The sequence below is a fragment of the Cetorhinus maximus genome, chromosome 5 (assembly GCF_964194155.1).
Source record: "Cetorhinus maximus chromosome 5, sCetMax3.hap1.1, whole genome shotgun sequence".
NCBI classification, from domain to species: Eukaryota; Metazoa; Chordata; class Chondrichthyes; order Lamniformes; family Cetorhinidae; genus Cetorhinus; species Cetorhinus maximus.
In genome coordinates, this window is record NC_135883.1 from 152,030,408 (window position 1) to 152,053,823 (window position 23,416).

Below are 23,416 nucleotides of genomic sequence, written 5' to 3' on the forward strand. Positions count from 1 at the left end.
TATAGAATATGATAATAGGCTGAGATGAAGTAAAGTGTGAGGAGGCTTTTGAGGAGCACAGTCATAGGCATAGACCTGTTGGTGGTGTGCTGTAAATTCTACGTCATTCTACGAAACCCCCCAGCTGGCAGGGACAGGGAATGCTTGACAGCAATAAAACCAGAAAATACTGGAAATACTTTAGGTCAGGCAACCTCTGTGGACAGAAACAGAGTTAATGTTTCAGATCAATGACACTTCCCAAGTGCAGTAATTTACTTTTGTATCAATGTTTTACAATAGTTGATCTCTGACTTGGGAAAGGCTGGAGTAAAGGGCAGTGAAAAATGGTTGAAAAGAGAAAATTGCTAAGATGACTCAGCTGGTTGAATAGGGTCTGTACTCTGCCTATTGCGAACAACTGAAAGAACACGATGTTTGATTTAATCAGCCAATTGTTGGGATGTATGGCTTGAAATTCACACGCAATATCTGTGGCACCACAGAAATCTGTTGGACAAAGTGGGCAAACAAGTGCAGCCGACTAACTGAGCGAAGACTTGGAGTTTGGTGAGAGGGGAGTTAGGGGGAGGAGGAGTTGTTTGTTTGCTCTTTCTATTTTTCTCACCCCATAGGAATTGGTTCTTGCTCTACTATAGGGAAAGGAGCTAACCATTTGTTGACTGTCTGCTAAGTGGGTAAATTCTATTCTATCCCTAAGGTTCTAAATAGTACACAATTTGGTGGTAAAGTTAATAATACATAAGAAAGCAACTTAAATAAGGATTAATATAATTAAGTAACTATTTAAAATACACTGAGGATGGCAGGACAGGTGATATGTCAAGGCTGCAGCATGTGGGAGCTCCTGGATAACATTGTGATCCAGGGCAAACACGTCTGCAGTAAGTGTTTGTGGCTTGAGGAACTTTGGCTCAGAATCATTGAGCTGGGGCTGAGCTGCAGACTCTGTGACACATCAGGGAAGGGGAAAGTTACTTGGATACTTTATACTAAGAGGCAGTCACACCACTTAGGATAGGGTCTTCTGATTTGGTCGGTGGCCAGGGACAGGAGGGTGTGACTGTTACTGAGGCAGGTAAGGGAGTGAGAGTCTCTGCAATTATCCAACAGGTTTGAAGTTCTCCCAGCTTGTTTGGATGAGAATGGGGGCTGCAGGGTGGATGAGCAAACCGATCATGGCACCATAGTGCAGGAAGCCATCCAAGTGGCGGGGGAAAAAAGAAATGTAATGGTAGTATGGGAAAGTATAGTAAGGGAGATTGACAACATTGTTCTCTGGAGCAAAGAGCGAGAGGCCAGATGGCTATGTTGCATGCCCGGTGCCAGGGTTCAGGACATCTGCTCAGGGCTGGAGAGGAGCTCGCATTGGTGGTGGGTGGTGGGGAGAAGATCCAGCGGTCATGGCCGATGTAGGGACAAATGACATAGACAGGATAAGGGAGGAGGCTCTGCATAGTCAGTATGACGAGCTAGGCACCAAATTAAGAAACAGAACTTCAAAAGTAATAATCCACATGCAAATTGGCATAGGACAAATAAGATTAGAAAAATGAATGCATGGCCCAAAGACTGTGTGGGAGATAGGATTAATTGATGACCTCCTAGTGAAGGCACCCCTAGGTAGCAGTGATCATAATATGATTGAATTTTGCATTCATTTTGAGGGAGAAACGAGTGTGTCCAAAACTAGTATTTTAAACTTAAATAAGGGCAATTATGAGGGCATGAAAGCAGAGCTAGCTAAAGTGAACTGGCAAACGAGGTTAAGGGATAGGTCAATAGGAGTTCAGTGATAGACATTTAAAGGGATATTTCAGATACACAGAATAGATACATTCCAATGAGAAAGATAAATTCCAAGGGATGGGCCCACCATCCGTGGTTAAGTAAAAAAGTTAATGACAGTATCAAACTTAAAGTAAAAGCGTATAATTACGCAAACATGGGTGGCAGGTCAGAAGACTGGAAAGAATATAAAGAACAGCAAAGAATGAGAAAAAGATTAAGAAGACGGGAAAAATTAGAGTATGCGAGAAAGCTAGCTAGTAATATAAAGGCAGATAGTACGAGTTTTTATAGACATTTAAATAAGAAAAGAGTTAACAAAGTGAGCGTTGGTCTTGGAGTGTGTCTGGGGAATTGATAATGGAAAGTAGGGACATGGCGGATGAATTAAATAGGTATTTTGCTTTGGTCTTCACTGAGGACACAAGTAACATCCCGGAAAAAGCTGTATATCAGGAAATGGAAGGGAGGGAGGAACGTGGGAAAATTACAAACACCAGAAAAGTGGTATTGGGCAAACTGTTGGGGCTGTGGGCTGACAAATCTCTGGTTCCGGATGGATTTCACACTAAGGTCTTGAAAGAAGTGGCTAGTGAGATAGTTGATGCATTGGTTTTAATTTTCCAAAATTCCCTATATTTGGCCAAAGTTCCACGATTGGAAAAGAGCAAATATAACTCCTTTATTCAAAAATGAAGGGAGAAAGAAAGCAGGAAACTACAGGCGTTAGCTTAACATCTGTCATAGGGAAAACGTTAAAAGCTATTATTAAAGATGTTATAACAGGGCACTTAGAAAAATTCAAGACAATCAGGCAGAGTCAACATGGTTTTGTAAAAGGGAAATCATATTTAACCAATTTATTGGCGTTCTTTGAAGGAATCATGTGCTGTGGATAAAGCGGAACTGGTACTGTACTTTCCAGAAGGCATTTGATAAAGTGCCACATCAAAGGTTATTGCAGAAAATAAAAGCTCATGGTGTACAGGGTGACATTTTGGCATCGATAGGAGATTGGCTAGCTAACAGGAAACAGAGAGTTGGCATAAATGGGGCTTTTTCTGGTTGGCAGGATATAATGAGTGGGATCGGTGCTGGGGCCTCAACTTTTTACAATTCATATCAATGACTTGGATGACGGACCGAAGGAATGGTTGCTACATTTGCTGATGACACAAAGATAGGTAGGAAAGTAAATTGTGAAGAGGACGTAAGGAGGCTACAAAGTGACATAGGTAGGTTAAGAGAGTGGGCAAAGATCTGGCAAATGGAGTATAATGTGGGCAAATGTGAAATCGTTCATTTTGGCAGGAAGAATAAAAAAGGTTATTATTTAAACGGTAAGAGATTGCAGGGCTCTGAGATTCAGAGGGATCTGGGTATCCTAATGCAGGAACCTCAAAAGGTTAGTATGCAGGTACAGCAAGTAATTAGGAAAGCTAATAGGTTATCATTTATTGTGAGGGGAATTGATTACAAAAGTAGGGAGGTTATTCTTCAGTTGTACAGGGCATTAGTGAGGTCATATCTGGACTATTGCTCACAGTACTGGTCTCCTTATTTAAAGAAAGATGTAAATGCGTTAGAAGCAGTTTAGAAAAAGTTTACTAGGCTAATACCAGGAATGGACAGGTTGTCCTATGAGAAAAGGCTGGACAGGTGAGGCTTGCAGCCACTGGAATTCAGAAGAGTAAGAGGCGACTGAATTGAAACTTTAAGATCCTGAGGGATCCTAACAGGGTGGATGTGGAGAAGATATTTCCTCTTGTGGGAGAATCTAGAACTAGGGTTCACTGTATAAAAATAAGAGGACACTCATTTAAGACAGAGATGAGGGGAATTTTTTTCTCTGAAAGGGTTGAGAGTCTTTGGAACTTTTTTTCTCAAGAGGCAGTGGAAGCAGAGTCTTTGAATGTTTTAAAGGCAGGGCTAGGTAGATTCTTGGTTAACAAGGACGTGAAAGGTTATTGGAGGTAGGCAGGAATGTGGGGTTGAGGTTACAATCAGATCAGCCATGATATTAGTGAATGGCAGAGCAGGCTCGAGGGGCTGAGTAGCCTACTCCTGCTCATAATTCGTATGTTTGTATGTTGCGCAGGAAGGGATGAAGAAGAGGAGAAGAGCAGTAGTGATAAAGGGTTTGTTAGTTAGGGGAACAGACAGACATGACGCCAGGGTGGTGTGTTGCCTCCCTGGTGCCAGGGTCAAGAATGTCACGGTGCAGCTGCAGGACATTCTTCTTGGGGAGGGTGATCAGCCAGAAGTCATGGTCCCCTTTGGTACCAATGAATTAGGTAGGGAAGGTGATGAGGTCCTGAAAGCAGATTTCGGGAGCTAGGGAGGAGATTGTGAAAAGCAGGACCTCGAAAGCAGTAATCTCAGGATTACAGTCTCATGTGCAAGTGGGTGTAGAAATGGAAGACTAGAGCAATTGAATATGCGGCTGGAAAGCTGGTGTAGGAAGGAGGGCATTAGATTTCTCAGGCATTGGGACTGGGTCTGGGGAAGGTCTTGTGCAAGCTGAACGGTCTGCATCTGAACAGGACTGCGATGAATATCCTCGCAGGGAAGTTTGCTGGTGCTGTGGGAGTGGGGTGTGCGGGTTGGTTTAAACTAGATTGGCAGGGGGCAGGGAACCTGAAGGCAAATTCAGAGAAGGGAAGCGGCGATGAAGAATTAGTGAGTGGCTCTGAAAGACAGAAGCAGTGCAAGTTAAAAAGTGTACAGCACAGGAACTTGGCAGTGTTAAAGGGTGTATATGTAAATGCAAGGAGTATAGCAAATAAAGCTGATGAGCTGAGGGCACAGATAGACACATGGTAGCCTGATTTCATTGCTAAAACGGAAACTTGACTTGAAGAGGGGCAAAAATGACAGCTCAATGTCCCTGGATATAGATTTTCAAGCAGGATAGAGAGGGGATAAAAAAAGGTGGTGTGTAGCATTTTTGGGTAAAGAAACAATTACAGCTGTGGGAAGGGGTATTATAAGAAATTAAACACCAAATGAGGCCATATGGATTGAGCTCATAAACAAAAAAAAAGGAGCAGCCATATTGATAGGAGTGTGCTATACACCCCCAAAATAGTGGAAGGGAGTTAGAAGAGCAAATATGTAGGCAAATTTCTGAGTGCAAAAGTAATAGGGCAGTATTAGTTGGATGCTTCAATTACTCTAATATCAATTGGGATATAAACAGTGTAAAGGGCACAGAGGGCACAAATTTCTTGAACTGCATTCAAGAGAACTTTTTCAACATGTAACAAGCCTAGTGAGACGGGACGCAATTCTACATTTAGCCTTAGGAAATGAAGCTGGGCAAGTAGATGAAGTAGCAGTGGGGGACCATTTTGGAGATGGTGACCATGATACAGTTACAATTAGCATCACTATGGTTGGGGGTGGTGGGGGGTGGTAAGACAAATTTTATAAAGCTGAGAGGTGAACTGGTGAAACTGGACTGGATACAGCTACTAGAAGGGAAAAGAGTGTCAATTCAGTGGGAGACATTCAAAAGCGAGATTCTATGAGCACAATGTAGACATGTCCCCACAAAGAAAAAGGGTGGTACTGCCAAATCTAGAGCCCCCTGGTTACCCAGAAGCATACAGAGTAAGATAAAGCAGAAAGACAGAGCTTATGACAGTCACAAATAGTTTAATACTGTAGAAAGCCTAAGAGTATAGAAAGTACAGGGGTGAAGTAAAAATGGAAATTAGGAAAGCAAAGAGAAGATATGAAAAAATATTGGCAGGTAAAAGCAAAGAAAACCCAAAGATGTTTTACCAGTACATTAAGAGCAAGAGAGTAACTAAGGAAAGGGTAGGGATCCTTCAGAAATGTACATGGTAACTCGTGTGTAGATGCTGAAGGTGTGGACAGGGTTCTCAATGAGTACTTTGTCTTCTTCACTGAGGAAAGGGATGATGCAGACATTCTAGTTAATGAGGAGGAGTGTGAAATATTAGATACAATGAGCATAATGAGGGAGGAAGTACTGGAGGGACTGGCATCCTTGAAGGTGGATAAATCACCAGGGCCGGATGTATTGTATCCCAGGTTGTTAAAGGAAGTCAAGGAGGAAATAGTAGATGCTCTGAGGGACATTTTCTAACCCTCACGAGATACAACCGAGGTACCAAAGGATTGGAGGTCTGCAAACGTACCCATATTTAAAAAGGGTGCAAAGGATACAGGCCAGTCAGTCTGAATTCAGTGACGGACAAATTACTGGAATGAATTCTGAGAGAGAGGGTAAACTGTCACTTAAAAAGGCACGGATTGATCAGAGATAGTCAGCATGGTTTTGTCAGGGAAAGATCATGTCTTACTCACTTAATAGAATTTTTTGAGGAAGTTAACAAGGAGGATTGATGAGGGTAGTGCAGTGGATGTTGTCTACATGGATTTTAGTAAGGCATTTGACAAGGTCTCACATGGCACACTGGTCAGAAAAATGAGATCCCATGGGATATAGGGGAAACTGGTGAGTTGGATCAAAAAGTTGTCTCAGTGAAAGGAAATAAAGGGTAATGGTCGATGGATGAGTTTTTAAAATTCAGTCACAGGGTGTGGACTTCACTGCCTGGGCCAGCGTTTATTGCCCACTCCTAGTTGCCCTTGAGAAGGTGGTGGTGAGCTGCCTTCTTGAACTGCCGCAGTCCATGTGATGTAGGTACACCCACAGTGCTGTTAGGAAGGGAGTTCCAGGATTTTGGCCCAGTGACAGTAAAGGAATGGTGATATATTTCCAAGTCAGGATGGTGAGTGGCTTGGAGGGGAACTTCCAGGTGGTGGTGTTCCCATCTATCTGCTGCCCTTGTTCTCCTAGGTGGTAGTGGTCGTGGGTTTGGAAGGTGCTGTCTAGGGAGCCCTGGTGAATTCCTGCATTGCATCTTGTAGATGGTACACACTGCTGCTACTGTGCGTCGGTGGTGGAGGGAGTGAATGTTTGTGGATATGGTGCCAGTCAAGCGGACTGCATTGTCCTGGACGGTGTCAAGCTTCTTGAGTGTTGTGGGAGCTGCACTCATCCAGGCAAGTGGGGAGTATTCCACCACAATCCTGACTTATGCCTTGTAGATGGTGGACAGGCTTTGGGGGAATCAGGAGGCGAGTTACTTGTTGCACGATTCCTAGCCTCTTCTAGCAACAGTATTTATATGGCAAGTCCAGTTCAGTTTATGGTCAATGGTAGCCCCCAGGATGTTGATAATAGGGAGTTCAGTGATGGAAGTGCCCTTGAACGTCAAGGGGTGATGGTTAGATTCTTTTTTGTTGGAGATGGTCATTGCTTGGTACTTGTGTGGCGCAAATGTTACTCGCCACATCAGCCCAAGCCTGGATATTTCCAGTGACGTTCCATAGGGCTCAGTGTTGGGGTCCTTGCTGTTTGTTGTACATATGCATGATTTGGACTTAAATGTGGGAGGCATGATTGGGAAATTTGCCGATGACACAAAAATTGGCAGCATAGTTGTCTCCAGAATGATATCAATGGTTTGGTTGAGTGGTACACTGAACCCAATCTAGAGAAGTGAGGGGTAATGAATTTGGGAGGGCAAACAAAGGAAAGGAATACTCATAGATGGGAGGATATTGAGTGCGGTTTAGGAAGTGAGAGACTTTGGAGTGCATGTCCACAGGTCCCTGAAGGTGGCAGGACAGATGGATAAGGTGGTAAAGAAAGCATATGGAATGCTTTCCTTTATTGGATGAGCTATTGAATACAAAAGCAGGGATGTAATGATGGAAATATATAAAACTCTGGTTGGGCCACAGCTGGAATTTTGTTTACAACTCTGGTCACCATATTACAGAAAGGACATAATTGCTCTGGAGAGAGGACAGAGGAGATTTACAAGAATGTTGCCAGGGCTTGAAAATTGCAACTCTGAAGAAAAATTGGACAGGCTAGGGTTGTTTTCCTTAGAACAGAGGAGGCTGAGGGGAGACCTAATTGAGGTGTACAAAATTATCAGGGTCCTAGATAGGGTAGACAGAAAGATTTATTTCCTCTAGCTGAGGGGTCAATTACCAGGTGGCATAGATTTAAGGTGATTGGTAGAACGATTAGAGGGGACATGAGGAAAAACTTTTTCACCCAGAGGGTGGTGGGCATCTGGGATTCACCGTCTAAATTGGTGGTTGAGGTTGAAATGTTCAACTCATTTACAAGGTACCTGGATCTGCATTTGAAGTGCTGTAAAGGTGGTGGAAAGTGAAATTAAAAATGAGCGGCTAGCTTTTTTCCTCTTTGTATGGCTGTTGTGGACACGATGGGCTGAATGGCCCCTTTCTGTGCCGTAACTTTTCTATGGATCTACGGTTCTATGTTGCTCAATTTTGTGGTAGGCCAAGCGTCTTTTTGTACTGATGGCAGCATCCTGTCAGTGGAAAATACCACTTGCGTAGCCACTGCATAGCAGCAGCATGAAAAATCTGGCTTAATCATTTGCATTTGCAAAACGCAAAACAAAACATCGGCTATTAGATGTGATTCTGTGATTAGGCAGCACTTGCTGTACAATCCTGAGTGCACAAATGGCTACACTAGTAACCAATTTAAAGTAATCGGTCGAGGTTGTAATGTTACTCATTTACGCTTGCCAAAAGTGACATACATTCATACACAGGGACCTGTTCTCTGCAAACAAGTGGAATATTTTCTCAACTGGACCTGGAAAAATTTATAAATTTTGCTTCCAATTTCCACCCCTCTATCACCTTCACATGGTCCATCTCCGACACTTCCCTTCTCTTCTTTGACCTCTCTGTCTCTATTTCTAATGATAGACTGTCCACCAATACTCATTACAAACCCACCGACTTCCACAGCTACCTTAACTACAGCTCTTCATACCCTGCTTCCTGTAAGGACTCCATCCCATTCTCTCAGTTCCTTTGTCTCTGGCGCATCTGTTCCAATGATGCCACGTTCCAAAACAGCGCTTCTGACATGTCTTTCTTCTTCCTTAACTGAGATTTCCCACCCACTGTGGTTGACAGGGCCCTCAACCGTGTCCGACTCATCTCCCGCACCTCTGCCCTCTTCTTCCCCTCCCTCCCAGCCTCCGCGTTCAAAGGATCATCCTCCACCATTTCCACCAACTCCAACAGGATACCACCACCAAACACATCCCCTCACCCCCCATGTCAGCATTCCGTAGGGACCATTCCCTCTGTGACACCCTGATCCACTCCTCCATCACCCCCAACACCTCATTCCTTTCCCACGGTACCTTCCCACGCAATCGCAGGAGGTGAAATACCTGCCCCTTTACCTGCTCCCTCCTCACCATCCAAGGGGCCAAACACTCCTTTCAGGTGAAGCAGTGCTTCACTTGCACCTCCTTCAATTTGGTCCACTACATTCGCTGCTCCCAATGGGGTGTCCTTTACATTGGGGAGACCAAACGCAGACTGGGCGACCGTTTTGTGGAACACCTTCGGTCTGTCTGCAAGCATGACCCAGACCTTCCTGCTACTTGTCATTTCATGCTTTCATGCTCACATGTCCATCCTTGGCCTGCTGCAATGTCCAAGTGAAGCCCAATGCAAACTGGAGGAACAGCACCTCATCTTCTGATTAGGCACTTTACAGCCTTCAGGCGTAACATTGAGTTCAATAACTTCAGGCCATGAACTCTCTCTTCTATCCTCACCCTTTTTTTAAACCCTTTTAAAAAATGTATCTTTATTTTTTTCTACTTATTCTTATTTATTCATTCATTCATTGTTTTGTCCCCTTTTTAAAATCCCCTCTTTTTCTTTTTCTATCCTTTTTCCCCCAGCCACGGCCCCCTTCCCCACAACCCACCCCCAAAAGGGCCATCTGTCACTTGTTCATGCTGTTCTTCCACAGAGTGTTTTCCCTTGTTCTGCTATTAGCACATTCTGCTTTCTTATCTTTATCCACAATCAGCACCTTCTTTAGCCATTACCACTACCATTAACACTCCCTTTGTCTTTTTGTCCACGACATCTTTGTCAAGTTCTCCTGTGCCCCCACCTATCGCTGGCCTTCTATCCAGCTTTACCTGCTCCACTCCCTTTAAACAGTATAAATTTCATCACATTTCTACTTCTTTAGCTCTGAAGCAGGGTCATATGGACTCGAAATGTTAACTCTGTTTCTCTCCCCACAGATGCCATTAACTGTTTCTCTCTCCACAGATGCTGTCAGACCTGCTGAGTTTTTCCAGCATTTTCTGTTTTTATTATGGAATATTTTCAAGCCTTGTTCTTTTTTTGAATTAATGTACCCAGGTGCTTGAGGCACCTCTAGTTCCCCATCGCATCCTTAACTAAAGGCAACACCTTGGCCAGAGTCAACTTGCTAAGCAATCAGCACCTATTCTCCTGTGGTATAAATCGTTGTGATCATTTGAAATTTAACATTCCTGCACTTGTCCTGATGAGTGCAAGGTGAAAAGCTTTGGCAACATGTCTCTCTTTTCAGCAATATTCAAGTTCTGTACTGGCAAACGTTGATGTGTTGGACATGACATTACAGACTGTGGTGGTAATTCCGCTGCTGATCGCCCACAGTGCTTCATAGATAGCTACTTTTGGGCTCATAAACTTTCCTTAAATCTATCCTCTTAGAACAATGGAGGGTGACGCCACTCTGAAGGCAAGACTGAACTCAAGGGCTGGAGTGGCAAGTTTCCTTTCCGGAAGGACATCGGTGGGCCAGTGGGCTGAGAAGATGCACGATTCACTGGCCTCCGTTTTCTCTGAGTCCTCTTCTCAGCCAGCTGAACTTTGTTTTTGCTTGACCCTTCCAATGCCTTTCCAAACAGTCAGCCTCGAGAGGTCATGACCATCAGTGACTGTCTCCCACTTGTCAGGGTCAATATCTGCCATCTTTATGTCTGCTTGCAGGGTCCTTGTAGCAGAGGTATGTATGCCCAGAATCTCGTGACCCAGCAGTTAATTCAGTGTACAGAGGGTCTTTGAACATACATTCATCATCCATCCGATGAATGTGGCTAAGCAAGCACAGACTGCGTTGGTTTAACAATGAGTGTATTGTTGCAAATATCTTGTTAATGGTTAAATTGGTTTAAAAGCAGTGAACTCTGGAAGGTTGTAAAACCCATTTACATAATCAGATCAAAAGAAGAAATTGTAAATGAGGGATAATTAACTAAAGGTCGGTTTGAGGACATCCCACAGCAGGCTACATCGTCATAAACATGGGTGAAGTTTAGGAAGGTTTTCTGGTTTCAATTTATCAGGCTGTTTGCTGAAAGAGTTAGTTAGTTGGGACAGTATGTGGTTTGCAGCTCACTGAAAGAAGATATCCAAAGTAAATGACAGATAGATCTGCACTGTAAGCAGAGTAAAAAACTACCTTCATCATTCACCGTGTGGAATACGAATGAGGCTTAATCTGTTTGAATTTTATGGGGGAAACAGAAGCTTGAAGATTGCCTAGTTTGAAACTAGAAGGAGAATCCACAGTGGTCCTCTACAGAGTTTTGTGGCAAAGAAAGCAACAAGCACATTAGCTTGGAAGGATTAGGAAAGTAACCAGAATTAGGTACCGAGACATCCACAGCCAAGAGATGGTAAATGAAAGTTTTACGTCTGAAAATAGCTGGAGCTGAGAAGAATTCTTCAGAGGACAGTGACATCCTTATGGGTGGTCCCCAAGGAAGTAAATAACTTTTAAGACTGATGTGTCTTATAAGAGAATTCTTGGGGAAAGTAAGAAGCAAACCTAGGGTATGGTAGATGTGGGTATAAACCATAATGTTAACTTTATTGTATTTGCTTTGTTTAATTTGTTCTAGATACAATGAAGTTTGTGTGTTTTGTGAAACAAAAGTGAAATCTTGTTGCATAGTTCTATTGGTTAAAACAAGGAGTTTGGGTTTCTTTTTAAATATTAATGGCCCCTAACTAGATCATAGCAGTAAGATGATGGAATTAACATGCTCCAGGACTGGAGTTGGTGATCTTGTCCTGTCTGGAGATGCCGAGGATATATCTGAGACAGCAATAGTGGAAGCTGTTCAGCCTTTTCTCCTGCCTAGCATATATTGTCCGGGTCTTACCACAGTAGAGAACTGCGTTGAGAATGCAGGCTTGGTAAACTCAGGTTTGGTGTTCTCAGTACCTGGAACTTTACGCATGGCATGCGAGTCAATAGCTTTGCTAAGCTTCTCCTCTGTGGAGTTGATATCCAGCTCTGCCATGACAGGCAAACTTTCTATGGTGTCCAGAGCTTCCTCAGTGACAGTGTTCTCCCTACAGTACAACTGAAGGTAGTGTTCCACCCATCTCTCCAACTGTTTATTGCAGTTGGTGATGATCTCCCCTGTCTTTGTTTCCAATGGAGCCACTTTCTTTGCTGATGGACCTGTTGCCTTTCTGATCCTCAAAAACATGTCCCTGACATTTCTTGTGTTGAAGGACATCTGGATATTCTGGCAGGTTTGAAACTAATTGGCGCACTACTTAGCAGTCTATTGGACTTTACTTCTAGTGGCTCTGAGTGCATTCAGAGTTTTCTTGCTCCGATCTCTCTCGTAATTAACTAGGTGGGAGGTAGCTGACCACTGACTCACGATAATCTCACATCAGCCGAGCTGGATGGAACTTGTTGTCAGAATGCCAGACTCAGCACTGCCCAACCAGGCGCTCTACTCAGAGCTATGCCAGGGAGCCCGCTCACACGGGGAGGCAAAGGAAGCACTTCAAAGACAATCTTAAAGCCCCCAAGAAGGTTTGATCCATTAATCTAACAGGTGGGAAACAGATTTAACAAATCATGACCAAAATGACTATCCATCATCAAAAATGGTGTCAAGACCATTCAATCAGCAAGAGCAGTTGCTGAGAGAAAACGGCAAGAAAAGGACAGTTGCTTGAGCCAACAATTCGTCACCACCAGTGCCAGCTGACAACTGATGTCCTCCCTTGGGGGGATCTGCAAGGCCAAGATGGGGTTCATAAGACAATCTGAAAGCCTACAGCCAACACTGACCTCTCATTTCCATCAGCCTTCTGCGAGGAAGAATCATCCTTGACATGACAGACGAATCATGGGACAGGTGGTACAGACTGACGGAGGATAGAATTCCATAAATAGAGAGATGTATATAGATCTTTCAGATGAGATATTGAACTCACTCAGATGGATGTAAAAGATCCCATGGTACTATTTCCAAGAAGGCAATGGATTAAGCAGGTTGTCCTGGCCAGTATTTATCTCTCAATCAATATCACCAGAACAGATTATCTGGTCATCAGTTACACCGCTGTTTGTGGGATCTTGCTGCGTGCAAACTAGTTGCCACATTTCCTACATCACAACAGCAACAATGCTTCATTAGTACTTCATGGGTTGTAATGCAGTTTGGGATGTCTTGGAGTCGTAAAAAGCGCTGTACAATCGTAAGTCTTTTTCCTTCTGTCACAAACAAAAAGCTACTATATCCTCCCTCTTTCCAAGACTGAAACAAACTAACCAACATTTGTTTTGATGATACCTCAAGACCTTTCTTTCCTACTTATAGATGATTAATTTGCTGTGTGCTTCCATGTATTTGATGCAGATTTGCAGCTTTTTATTTTACTGGTCAATAATTCATGACTTTTGGAAGAGGTGCTGGGTATTGAAATGGATGAATTAAGTTTGGTCATTCAGGCCCCAGTTTATTACTTCACAGCTTTAATTACGGCGTTTTGAGTTGCCAGAGATGGCTGTTTTTATTGAAACACAAAAAAATCTTGAGCAAACCAGAATGAAAATACAGATGTGAAGAATTATGTTCACATTACGGCACCCCAATAATAAAACTAAAATATACCAAAAACAGCAACTTGCAGTTATATAGCACTTTTAACATAACTTGCTTTCACAGGGGCATTATCAAGCAAAATTTGACACCAAGATACATTGAGCACACATTAGGACAGGTGAGCAAAATTTTGGTCAATGAGCTTCTTAAAGGAGAAAGAGGTAAAGAGGAAGAGGTGTTGAGGAATGATTTTCAGAGTTTAAGGCCCAGGCAGCTGAAGGCATGACCTCAGCAATAAAAACCAGGGATGCATTAAGATGCCAGAATTGGAGGAGGACAGAGTCCTCAGACCATTGCAGATCTGAAGGAGCTTACAGAGATAGGGAAGAGTAAGGTAACGCCATGAGGAATTTAGAAACAAGAATGAGAATTTTGAGAAGTTGGCCACTTCGTTAAAGCAAGGTTGAAATTTCTTCTGAAGGTTGCGAGTAAAATGAAACTAAAACCACACATTCAAGAAAATTATTTCTAGGATTGGTGCAATGGTTTCAGCTTTCAATCCCTACCAAGCAACTCTACTGGAAACTGTAATATTTCTGAATACACTTAGGATGGGGAGATGATTAAGCTTAGTTGCAATGCCCTCTGTGGTCAAAGACTCGACGTCTGTGTTAGGGGAAACAGTGGTATAGTGGAAATGTCACTGGGCTAGTAATTCAGAGGACCAGGCCAGTGCTCTGGGAACATGGGATCAAATCCCACTCACGATAAACTCTGGAATTGAAAGCTAGTCTCAGTGACGGTAATCATGAAATTATCATTGATTGTTGTAAAAATCATTGTAGTTCACCAATGTCCTTCAGGGAAAGAAATCTGCCATTCTTACCTGGTCTTGCCTACATGTGACTCCAGGTCCACAGCAATGTGTTTGACTCTTAACTGCTCTCATGGGCCATTAGGGATGGGCAAATGCCCGCATCTCATGAATGAATTTAAAAAACAACAACAAATTTAAAAAGGTTGTTTGGGCAAGGAACTGGAGAGCTGATGGATCAAGCAGATTGTATCCCAGCAAGCGCCTGTGCCTTCAAGAGAGGTAGGAAAAAACTAGAAATGAAAAGTGAAATCACATAACTTGGCTGCCTTTTTGTATATAACACCATGCACCACTGAAATAACATCACCTTTCTTGACAGCGAGGCCTTTGTTAATTCTGCAGTGGTTATTTCATTTTCTGATAGTAGTTTAAAAAAAATGCCTACCTTCCCTATCAAAGAAGCCCTGAAGTGCTTTCTTAGGGTCTTTGATATAAAAAGCTTCTTGGTCTTCCTGAAATTCAATGGAATATGGGTTGTCTTCACTTTCATCCTCCACTGCATCCTCAACTGTTGAAATATTTAAAAAACAATCACAGATCTGGCAGACACAGTCTACTTTATATGATAATTCATTGAATAGCAGATCACTTGCTGCCAAGTGAGATAGAGACTCACTCCTGATGGTCTCAGACTAAAGCAATAAATATAAAATAGTAGGTACAATAGGTACTAGGAAGAAGAGAGGGAAGGGGTGAGATACAGGAAAAAGCTAAGTCACAGTTATTAAATTACTAGTTGAGCTTGATGGGGGCTCGTTAATCAATTAGCATGTTCAGTTTTTAACAAATTACAGCTTTCTTTTTACAAAATTTTCTTTATATTTGCTTTATTAGTTGATTGAATTTACACATTAAAAAATGTGGCAGTGTTGCGGCTGGCGGTGGGTGGGAAGGGGGGTGGGGGTGGGGAGGGTACTGAAGTAAAGCTGTCCATTTCCAGATGTGTGGTATAAACACCCCGATCTTCAAGAAATCTGTGGCATCTCAGATGTCTGGAATATGGGTCCTTGCATAGGGAATCAGGTTTTCCTCGAAAGTGGACAATACAGAAGCCTGCTGACTACAAAATGAAGGCGCTGTACACCCAAGCCAAGGGTCGTTGGTACATGATAAATTTAGATAAAGAAGATACTTCGGCTCATTTGGTCATCCGTCCTACTGTTTCCTTGTTACAGCATGTGGGTCCTTGTATTTACCATTAGGTTTTCCTCAAGGCTGTGAACTGGTCCCTCTACTTACACAACAAGAAGCAACTTAGCCTCCACTTACACAGCAGAGCTCAATACCAGACTTGAATATGCCGAGCAATTCATGGATATCATGAATGGGAATCAGAGCAGCTCCTTTTTTGAAGGGTGGGTATGATTTTAAGAAAAAAGGCAGTAAGTTTACCATGCAGAGTTTATGAAGGTTTTTAAAGACATGGTGTGGCCAAAAATCCTATCAAAACAGCTGTCTTTTGGTCAGTAGGATTTCTGCTCTCAGTGGCCTTGTGCTGAAGTAACAAGGGACAAACACCAAACAATTCCTCACATAAAAAGTGCTGCGATGTTAGTACAACATTACTTAAAGCTTAAGTAAGAAGAGCGACGTTGCAAGAAGTCCATATGGTCCATAAAGCCCATTCCTTCCACAGTCCATGCCTGACTACCCTCAATCACATCGACTGACCCTCTCCACAACCTCCTTGTCAATCAAATCAAACCGTTATATTTATTTCAATCCCTTTTTGCCACAGATTTCTTTTTAAATGTTCCAGTTTCCCAGTATAAACTCCTTTTTGCTTGGCAGTTTTTTTTTCCTACATATGCAGGTTATATATCGGCAAATCAAAAAGAAGAAATCAATTTGTTACAGATTGATGTACAAAAAATAGCATAGTGTGCAACTTGGCCTCCATTTGAAAAGCCACGGTTCCTGTTTGCTAGGTAATTTTGTCACTCTGAATAAGTGAGGTAGCGTTGATGTAATTTAACATTTGTCTGCCAAAGTAATATTTTTCAGGTTAAATTAATAAATATGTACACAATGAACAGGTACTATTTGGGTTGAACCTATTTGTTCTGATTCTGTTTCTAAATGGGCAATTTGGCTCAATTAAGTTCATCCACTCAGAAAGAATGCATAGTTTCTCCTTCATGGTATTTGACTGTTCCTCAAATGATTGAATTTCTTTTTAACTCTCTACTACCTCACCAAGAAATTAATTCTGTGTTAAGAATCTCACACCACAGAAGTAGGCCATTCAGCCCACCATGCCTGTACCGGCTCTTTGCAAACAAGATCCAATTAATCTGCTCCCCTGCTCTTCCCCCATAGTCCTGCATTTTTAAAAACTTTTAAAGTGTATCGCTAAGTTTGAAAGTTATTATCGACTCTTTTAATGCCCTTCCAGGCAGTGCATTTCAGATAATTTAATTGCTATGCAAAAAGTGATCACTGTGTGTGTGAAAAGACTTCCTGATAGCAGCCCTGAACTTGCCTTGACAGGAGTTTGCTGAAAGCTGAAGGACTACACATGAAATTGAAATGTGCAAACACGAGTGAGCCATTCGATTAGATCATGGCCGATTACAGAATCTGTATCTTGTCCAATTCATGACCCATGGGACGGATTGTAGCCCCTGAAGCTACTGTTCAAAATGCCTGGAAGACAGGTAAGTGAAACTGAAGATTCTGCAAGGGCCTGCTCCTCCAATCACAGGCCAGTCCTCTCCCACGTTTGCTGCTGATAGTTTCACTACTGTGATTGCAGGAGCAACAAACACCAGCAGTGGTGAGTATGTTGGGGAAAAGCAGGGTTTCGGAGGGGTGGGGGGGAGGAGCTTGCGTGCAATGGCGGGGTGGGGGGGAGAGTGAGAGTGAGTGAGAGTGTGTATGTGTGTCTGGCTCACTCCCAATCTCTGGATTCTCACTCACGCTCATCCCCACACACCAGATATTCATTGCCACTCACACATTGGGTGAGGGTGAGTCAGAACCCTGAGATTGGGAGTGAGACGGGCATACAGACTCTGACCCTCTCACGCTCATCTTCATTAATTACTCCAATTTATTACTTTGACACGGCTTTATTTTTGCTCAGCAAGTTGTTTCCTTTCTTCATATTCAACTTTTTCTTTTGAAATCATGTGTGTTTCGAAAATTTGCTCATCAGCCCCTTAAGTGAGAAAAAAAAATGGAAATGTGTTCCCACCCCCACGCAAAAAAGGTTGGACAAGCCTGCCAAATACCTACCAAGTGTCATAGCTCTACATGGTAAGTACACCTACCGATTCCCCACGTGCAACCAGTGACATCTTTGGCTGCAGGTGGCCTTGGTTGTTCTACTGGCTCGGTGACCACATTTTCATCCTCGTCGGAATCTTCTCCCAGCATTCGCTTCTCCAGCTGCTTGTGCTGCTGACTCCTTTGCTTCAGCTCAGTCACGGTGAAATCAGACTCTGCATCTTCATCCTCTTCTGGGCCCTGCACACAAACAGCATCATGAAATTCATAACAAAACTAGAAGGTCACATTATTCCGCTCTAATAACCTCACCAGAACAAAACTCCAAGTATACTTCAACTCAGTTGTTCCAGTTTTGTGTTTAATGTTCTGGTAGGATTGTTATTGGCCTATTCGAATTAACTACAATTTGAAAATTGCCTGATAGGACCTCTGATAAATTGGTTTTTAAAACTTATAGCAAGAAGTTAGCCTGTGTTGGATAACTGTAATGAAGGTCGAATGCTTTCTTAGGAATTAGTTCAATATATGTCACCCTACCCCACTTCTAATCTTTTTAAATATTTATTTTTGTTTGGTGCAGGGGTGAAAGATAAAGTGAGCAGACAATCCAGTTTTTACTAAATCTTTTTAAAAATAATTTCATTTCTACTTTGACTAACAGGAGATGGTTCAGGAAACAGATGGCAGAAAATCTTGTTAATGCGAGAGACCAGGTAAAGATTTCGGTGGGGGGAAGGCAGGATGGTGAAGGGGGTGTAAACATTGGGCAAAACCAAGATCCTCCCTGTGTCAGAGTTACTCTCTCTCTTTTTTTCCTTCTTCTATTTCTCTTGGCTCCTCTCTTCTTGGGGCCAGAGTTGAGAGAATCAAAGTGGTGGGATGCATCATTCACAAGATGTGAATGGATTTGATGAGGGGGCTCATGATCAAGCAGGGTGACAAAGCAATCTGCACGTGTATGCATTTGCCTGCCGTGCATTTGTCTTTCTCTCCACTTTTAGCAAATCAATTCCAAATTTGGTTAGACTCTGGAACATAGAGGTGCAGGACAGATGTTATCCAACTGCATTACCCTGAGGGATCTCTGAATCCCTTCATATCAGGCCTCTTGTGTATCTCTGATTTTCATCGTTCCACTATTGTCTGCCATGCCATCCGTTGCCTAGGCCTTAAGCACTGGAATTTCCTCCCTAAACCTCTCCACCTCTCTCTCCTTATTTAAGACGTTCGTTAAAACCTACCTTGTTGACTAAGCCCTGTCCTAATATCTACATGTGTGGATCAGTGACAAATTTTGTCTGATAACACTTCTACAAAGCACCTTGGGTTGTATTACTACATCAAGGCATTTAAATAAAAGTTGTTGGAGTGAATATACAACCTGGCATCAGCTTGTTTTTTGTGTGAGATTGCAGGAAAAGGGGCAGGGTGCAGCAGCGTGGGAGTAAGGAGAGAGATACTAGTGGCTGGAAGATGGAATGCAAAGGCTTACGGGAAAAATGAGAGGGAGCAGCTATCATGAGAGATGTGCAACAGCAGAATTAAATTAAAGCAGATAGAAAACCACTGTTTCAGAAATAATATGTTGGGAATGTTATTGTTCCCTGATGGCTCTGGGTTCTGGATAAGATAAAGAAACTGCGATTTTAAAAAAAAATTCTTTCAAGGGATGTAGGCGTCGCTGGCTAGGCCAGAATTTATTACCCATCCCTAACTGCCCTCGAGAAGGTGGTGGTGAGCTGCATTCTAGGATCTGACAGGTTCAATGGAGACTACATTTTTAAAAAAATACTCAGATAAATTACATTATGGTGAATAAAGTCTGTTAAATGTTAATATTGAAAGACATAAAAAATCAAAACAAGCAAAGCCACACTGAAAAACGGAACCCCTCCATACAACTGCGGTGTGGCAGGACACAAGTTTTGTCCAACAGCTTCCCACATTTTATGTTGGAGGTATCAAATATGCAGATGGACAGATTTTCTCAAAGGAAAAAGGGGCAAGAATCACTTGAACTGTCCTTGTATACCTCCTGGTACAGCACAGCATTCTGTGGCCAAAGTAAAAAGTGCAACAAGAAACCAGAGGCTGGATATAAAGGAACAAGAGCACACCGGAGATTCCAAAAGCACGGCAAAAGATAGGAGACCAGATGTAAAGAAACGGACCAAATCAAGCGCAGGAAAGAGATAAGGGAGTGTAAGGGTCAGGGAGTGAGGTGAAAAACCATTTAAAGTGACCTCAGTACAAGGAAAAGAGCTGACTGGCGAGTAGCTACTGAGTGATTTTTTTTCCCCAGATTATGGGAAAGTCTTAAGTTCTTTTCTGATAAATTTAGATCCTAGTCTACTAAATTGGCAGGGTACCACAGTCCAGTTGAATGCACATCCTGTGCCATGTGGGAACTACAGGACACTTCAACCACACATGCAGAAGGTATCGTCAGCTGGTGGAGTTTGAGCTCAGGGTTTCAGGGCTTGAGCAGCAGCTGTTGACATGCGAAGCATCTGTGAGGCTGAGAGTTTTGTGAATTGCATGTTACTGGAGGTGGTCACCCTGCAGCTCAAGTGTGTTCAGGCAGAAAGGGAATGGGTAACCTCCAGACAGACAAGGAGTGCACAAGTATTCTGACTGTATCTTGCTCTCCAGTCCTGAATACTGGTGAGGGTGATGGTTCCTCTCAGGAATACAACCAAAGCAAAGTCCACGGGACCATGGGTGGTTCAGCCATACAGGTGGACAGGAGAATTGGGAAAGCAATAGTGATAGGGGATTTTCTAGTTAAGGGAACAGGTAGGCCTTTCTGAGGCTGTTGAAGTGATTCCAGAGTGGTATGTTGCCGCCATGATGCTCGGATCAAGGATGTCGCAGGGCAGCTGCAGAATATTGAGGGGAGAGGGTGAACAACCGGATATCAAGGTCCATATCCGTAGGGGCTGAGGTCCTTTGGGCAGATTTTAGGGGGCTAGAAAATAAATTAATGAGCAGGATCTCAAGGTTAGTAATTTTTTTAATGACTCCTGGTGTTAGTGTGTACAGAAATAGGAGGTTAGTGCAGATGAATGCATGGCTAGAGACCTGGTGCAGGAGAGAGTGCTTTAGGTTCCTGGGGCATTGGGACAGGTCTGGAGGAGGTGACACTTGTATAAGTCAGATGGGGAGGCTTGCTAGAGCTGCTCAGGAGGGTTTAAACCAGCTTGGCAGGGGAAATGGGAAACTCAGTCTGAATTGAGAAGGGAGAGAAACAAAGCTGGAAATAGATGTAAGTTTATTACGCTAGTATGGAAGACAGAGGAAACAAAGGCTAGGGAATAGACAACAAAGCAGTTGTCAGTGATTAATGGTATATGCTTCAATGCAAGGAGTCTAATGTATAAGGCAGATGAGCTGAGTACATGCAGAGACACATTTGGCAGTGTGAAATCATAGCTATTATTGAAACATGGTTTAAAGAAGGGTGAGAATTGCAGCTCAACATTCCTGATTACAGGATTTTCAGTCAGGATAAAGAGGGACACTAAAAAAAGGAAGTGCAATATTGCTTAAAAAAACAATTACAGCTGTGCAGAGGGATGATATTTTAGAAGGCAGAGACCCTCATCATGTTTAAAAAGTACTTGGATATGCACTTGAAGTGCTGGACCAACAGCTGGAAAATGGGATTAGGTTAGAAAGCTCCTTTTCATCATACTCATTGGGCTGAATGGCCTCCTTCTGTGCCATAAATTTCTATGATTCTATAGAACCTTGTGATCAAGTGGAGATGGTGTGATTAAAGGGAGAAAACAAATTAAAGTAAATGGTAACTGTAGAGACCTTGGCTTTTGGTTGCAGCATTTTAAACAAAAAAAAAAATTGCACTGGCGAAGATTCGGTGGCAGCTGCCAGACAGTGTGCACCTGCTCACAAACAGAAACAAATAGGATTTGGCAGCTTGTGCTGATCTTCTGTTCAACCTTCATGTTGGTTTAAGAGGATGACCACTTTACCAAGGGTGAACATTTGAAAAATTTGTACTGTGTCCAACCAATCTTTGACAAACAATTCCGATTAAATTCTGTCATTCGAAACCTCGAGGTGTTTATGGAAAGCATTTTGATCTATGTAACATAATATTAAATTGTACTGGCTTAAATTCAGGTTTACTTTTGTGTATTGTCCGGGGACAATGCTGGAGTTTACTGGTCTTTCAGAAACTAATCAGGCTGTTTTCTCTCCATCTCTTCTCCTTTCCCTCCAAAAATAAACGTGGTATTAACCAGTACTGCAGCGATTCTTTAACCGCTGGAGAGCCACTCAATTGAGTGAGCACTATTATTAAAAAAAGGGCAATGTGGTTTTGCTTAGCTGCAACAACAATTTGCATTTATAGAGCAAATTTAACACGGTATCATGTAGCAAGGTACTTCACAGGATCATTGTCAAACAAATTTGACACCAAGCTGAATGATATTAATGACAGCTGATCAAAAGCGTGGTCAAAGTATCAGATTTGAAAAAGCATGTTGAAGGAGGAAAGAGAGGCAGAGATTTTAGAGGCAATTTTGGAGATCAGGGCCGAGACAGCTGAAGGCTCGGCTGCCGAAGGTGGAGGGATGAAAATCAGCGGTGCACAAAAGGCCAGAATTGGAGGATCTCGGAGGTTCCAAAGATAGGGAGGGGCGAGGTCATAGATGAAATTGCCAATAAAGAAAAGAATTTGAAAAATCAAGGTGTTGCAAGATTGGCCAATTGGAAAAGTTTCACAGCATAAATTAAGAGTTTGTACCATTCTATGACCGGTCTATCAAGTCAGCTTTCAGAATGTAATGGTAGGAACAGTAAAAAGCCATTGAGGCTAACAAGCCCATCTTTTTTCCATGATGACCATCATATCCTTGCCCTATCCCTCAATCCTTATTCTCACCAACAGCACATTGAAATGTCTCCCAAACCCAATTACACTGTGTATTTCAACAAGTCTTTCCTGGTAACTTACTCCCTATACCTATTTCATTTTGGGTAAGTAGGAACACTAGACTTCCCTCTTATTTAGTACCTTCTCATTTGTAATTTACCATTTAGACCCTTCGCCTTGATAAAAAATTGTAAAGGCACAGGATTACATTTGTAATACAGTTACAATTACTCCATGGGGTTACCCTGGGGTGCAATTGGCGAATTGTAGCCAGAACGCACAAGACTCTGTACTGGTTTTACTGAGGTGAAGCGACACTCAGGTTTCTGCACAAACCCATTAGCATCAGCATGAATGTAAAACTTCCTAGGAATCACTGCAATCGACCAGTGATTGGAACAGGGGATTCGCCAGGATCTCAAAGGGGAGTGGGATTGGTAGGAAATGAGTTATTCTTTAACTGGCTGAGTTAATGCACTTGGTTTTACTTTCTAATTCACTTCAACTGACTGCTTTAACCTGTACTCTTTGTATAAAAGGCCTGTGGCCATTAAACTTACACAGGTATTCCCTGCTCTGCTATAGTTAACTGATTCAATTTAAAATAATTGTAGCAGCAGCAACAGAAGCAGACCTGGGACAGGCTTCAGCTGACTGCTGGTCACTGCAGTTTAGGTGGTTAACACTGGTTATATATGACCACAGGTTCCGGGTATCAGCACGATGTGATGAGCACCTCCAAACCAGCATAATCAGCAGCATCTTGCTGCTCCAACTGGGGTGGGGGATGTGGCCAGGTTTGCGGACAGGACTACTTCAGGTAAACAGATTTTTGAACCAGCTTAAAATATCGCCAATACTTCAGCG

At 42.7% G+C, this 23,416-nt stretch overlaps 1 protein-coding gene across 3 annotated transcripts in view; it reads right to left on the reverse strand.

Annotated features, from left to right (window-relative positions):
- The window catches only part of slc4a1ap (solute carrier family 4 member 1 adaptor protein), a 161,515-nt gene that overhangs the window by 113,510 nt on the left and 24,589 nt on the right, over positions 1–23,416 (reverse strand). For all 3 annotated transcript variants that reach the window (XM_078542708.1, XM_078542710.1, XM_078542709.1), the window contains exons 3-4: positions 17,691–17,886; positions 14,804–14,926 (exon numbers count right to left, since the gene is read on the reverse strand). In XM_078542708.1, coding sequence (XP_078398834.1) covers positions 14,804–14,926; positions 17,691–17,886 — 319 coding nt within the window. The remainder of the gene's footprint in view (positions 1–14,803; positions 14,927–17,690; positions 17,887–23,416) is intronic.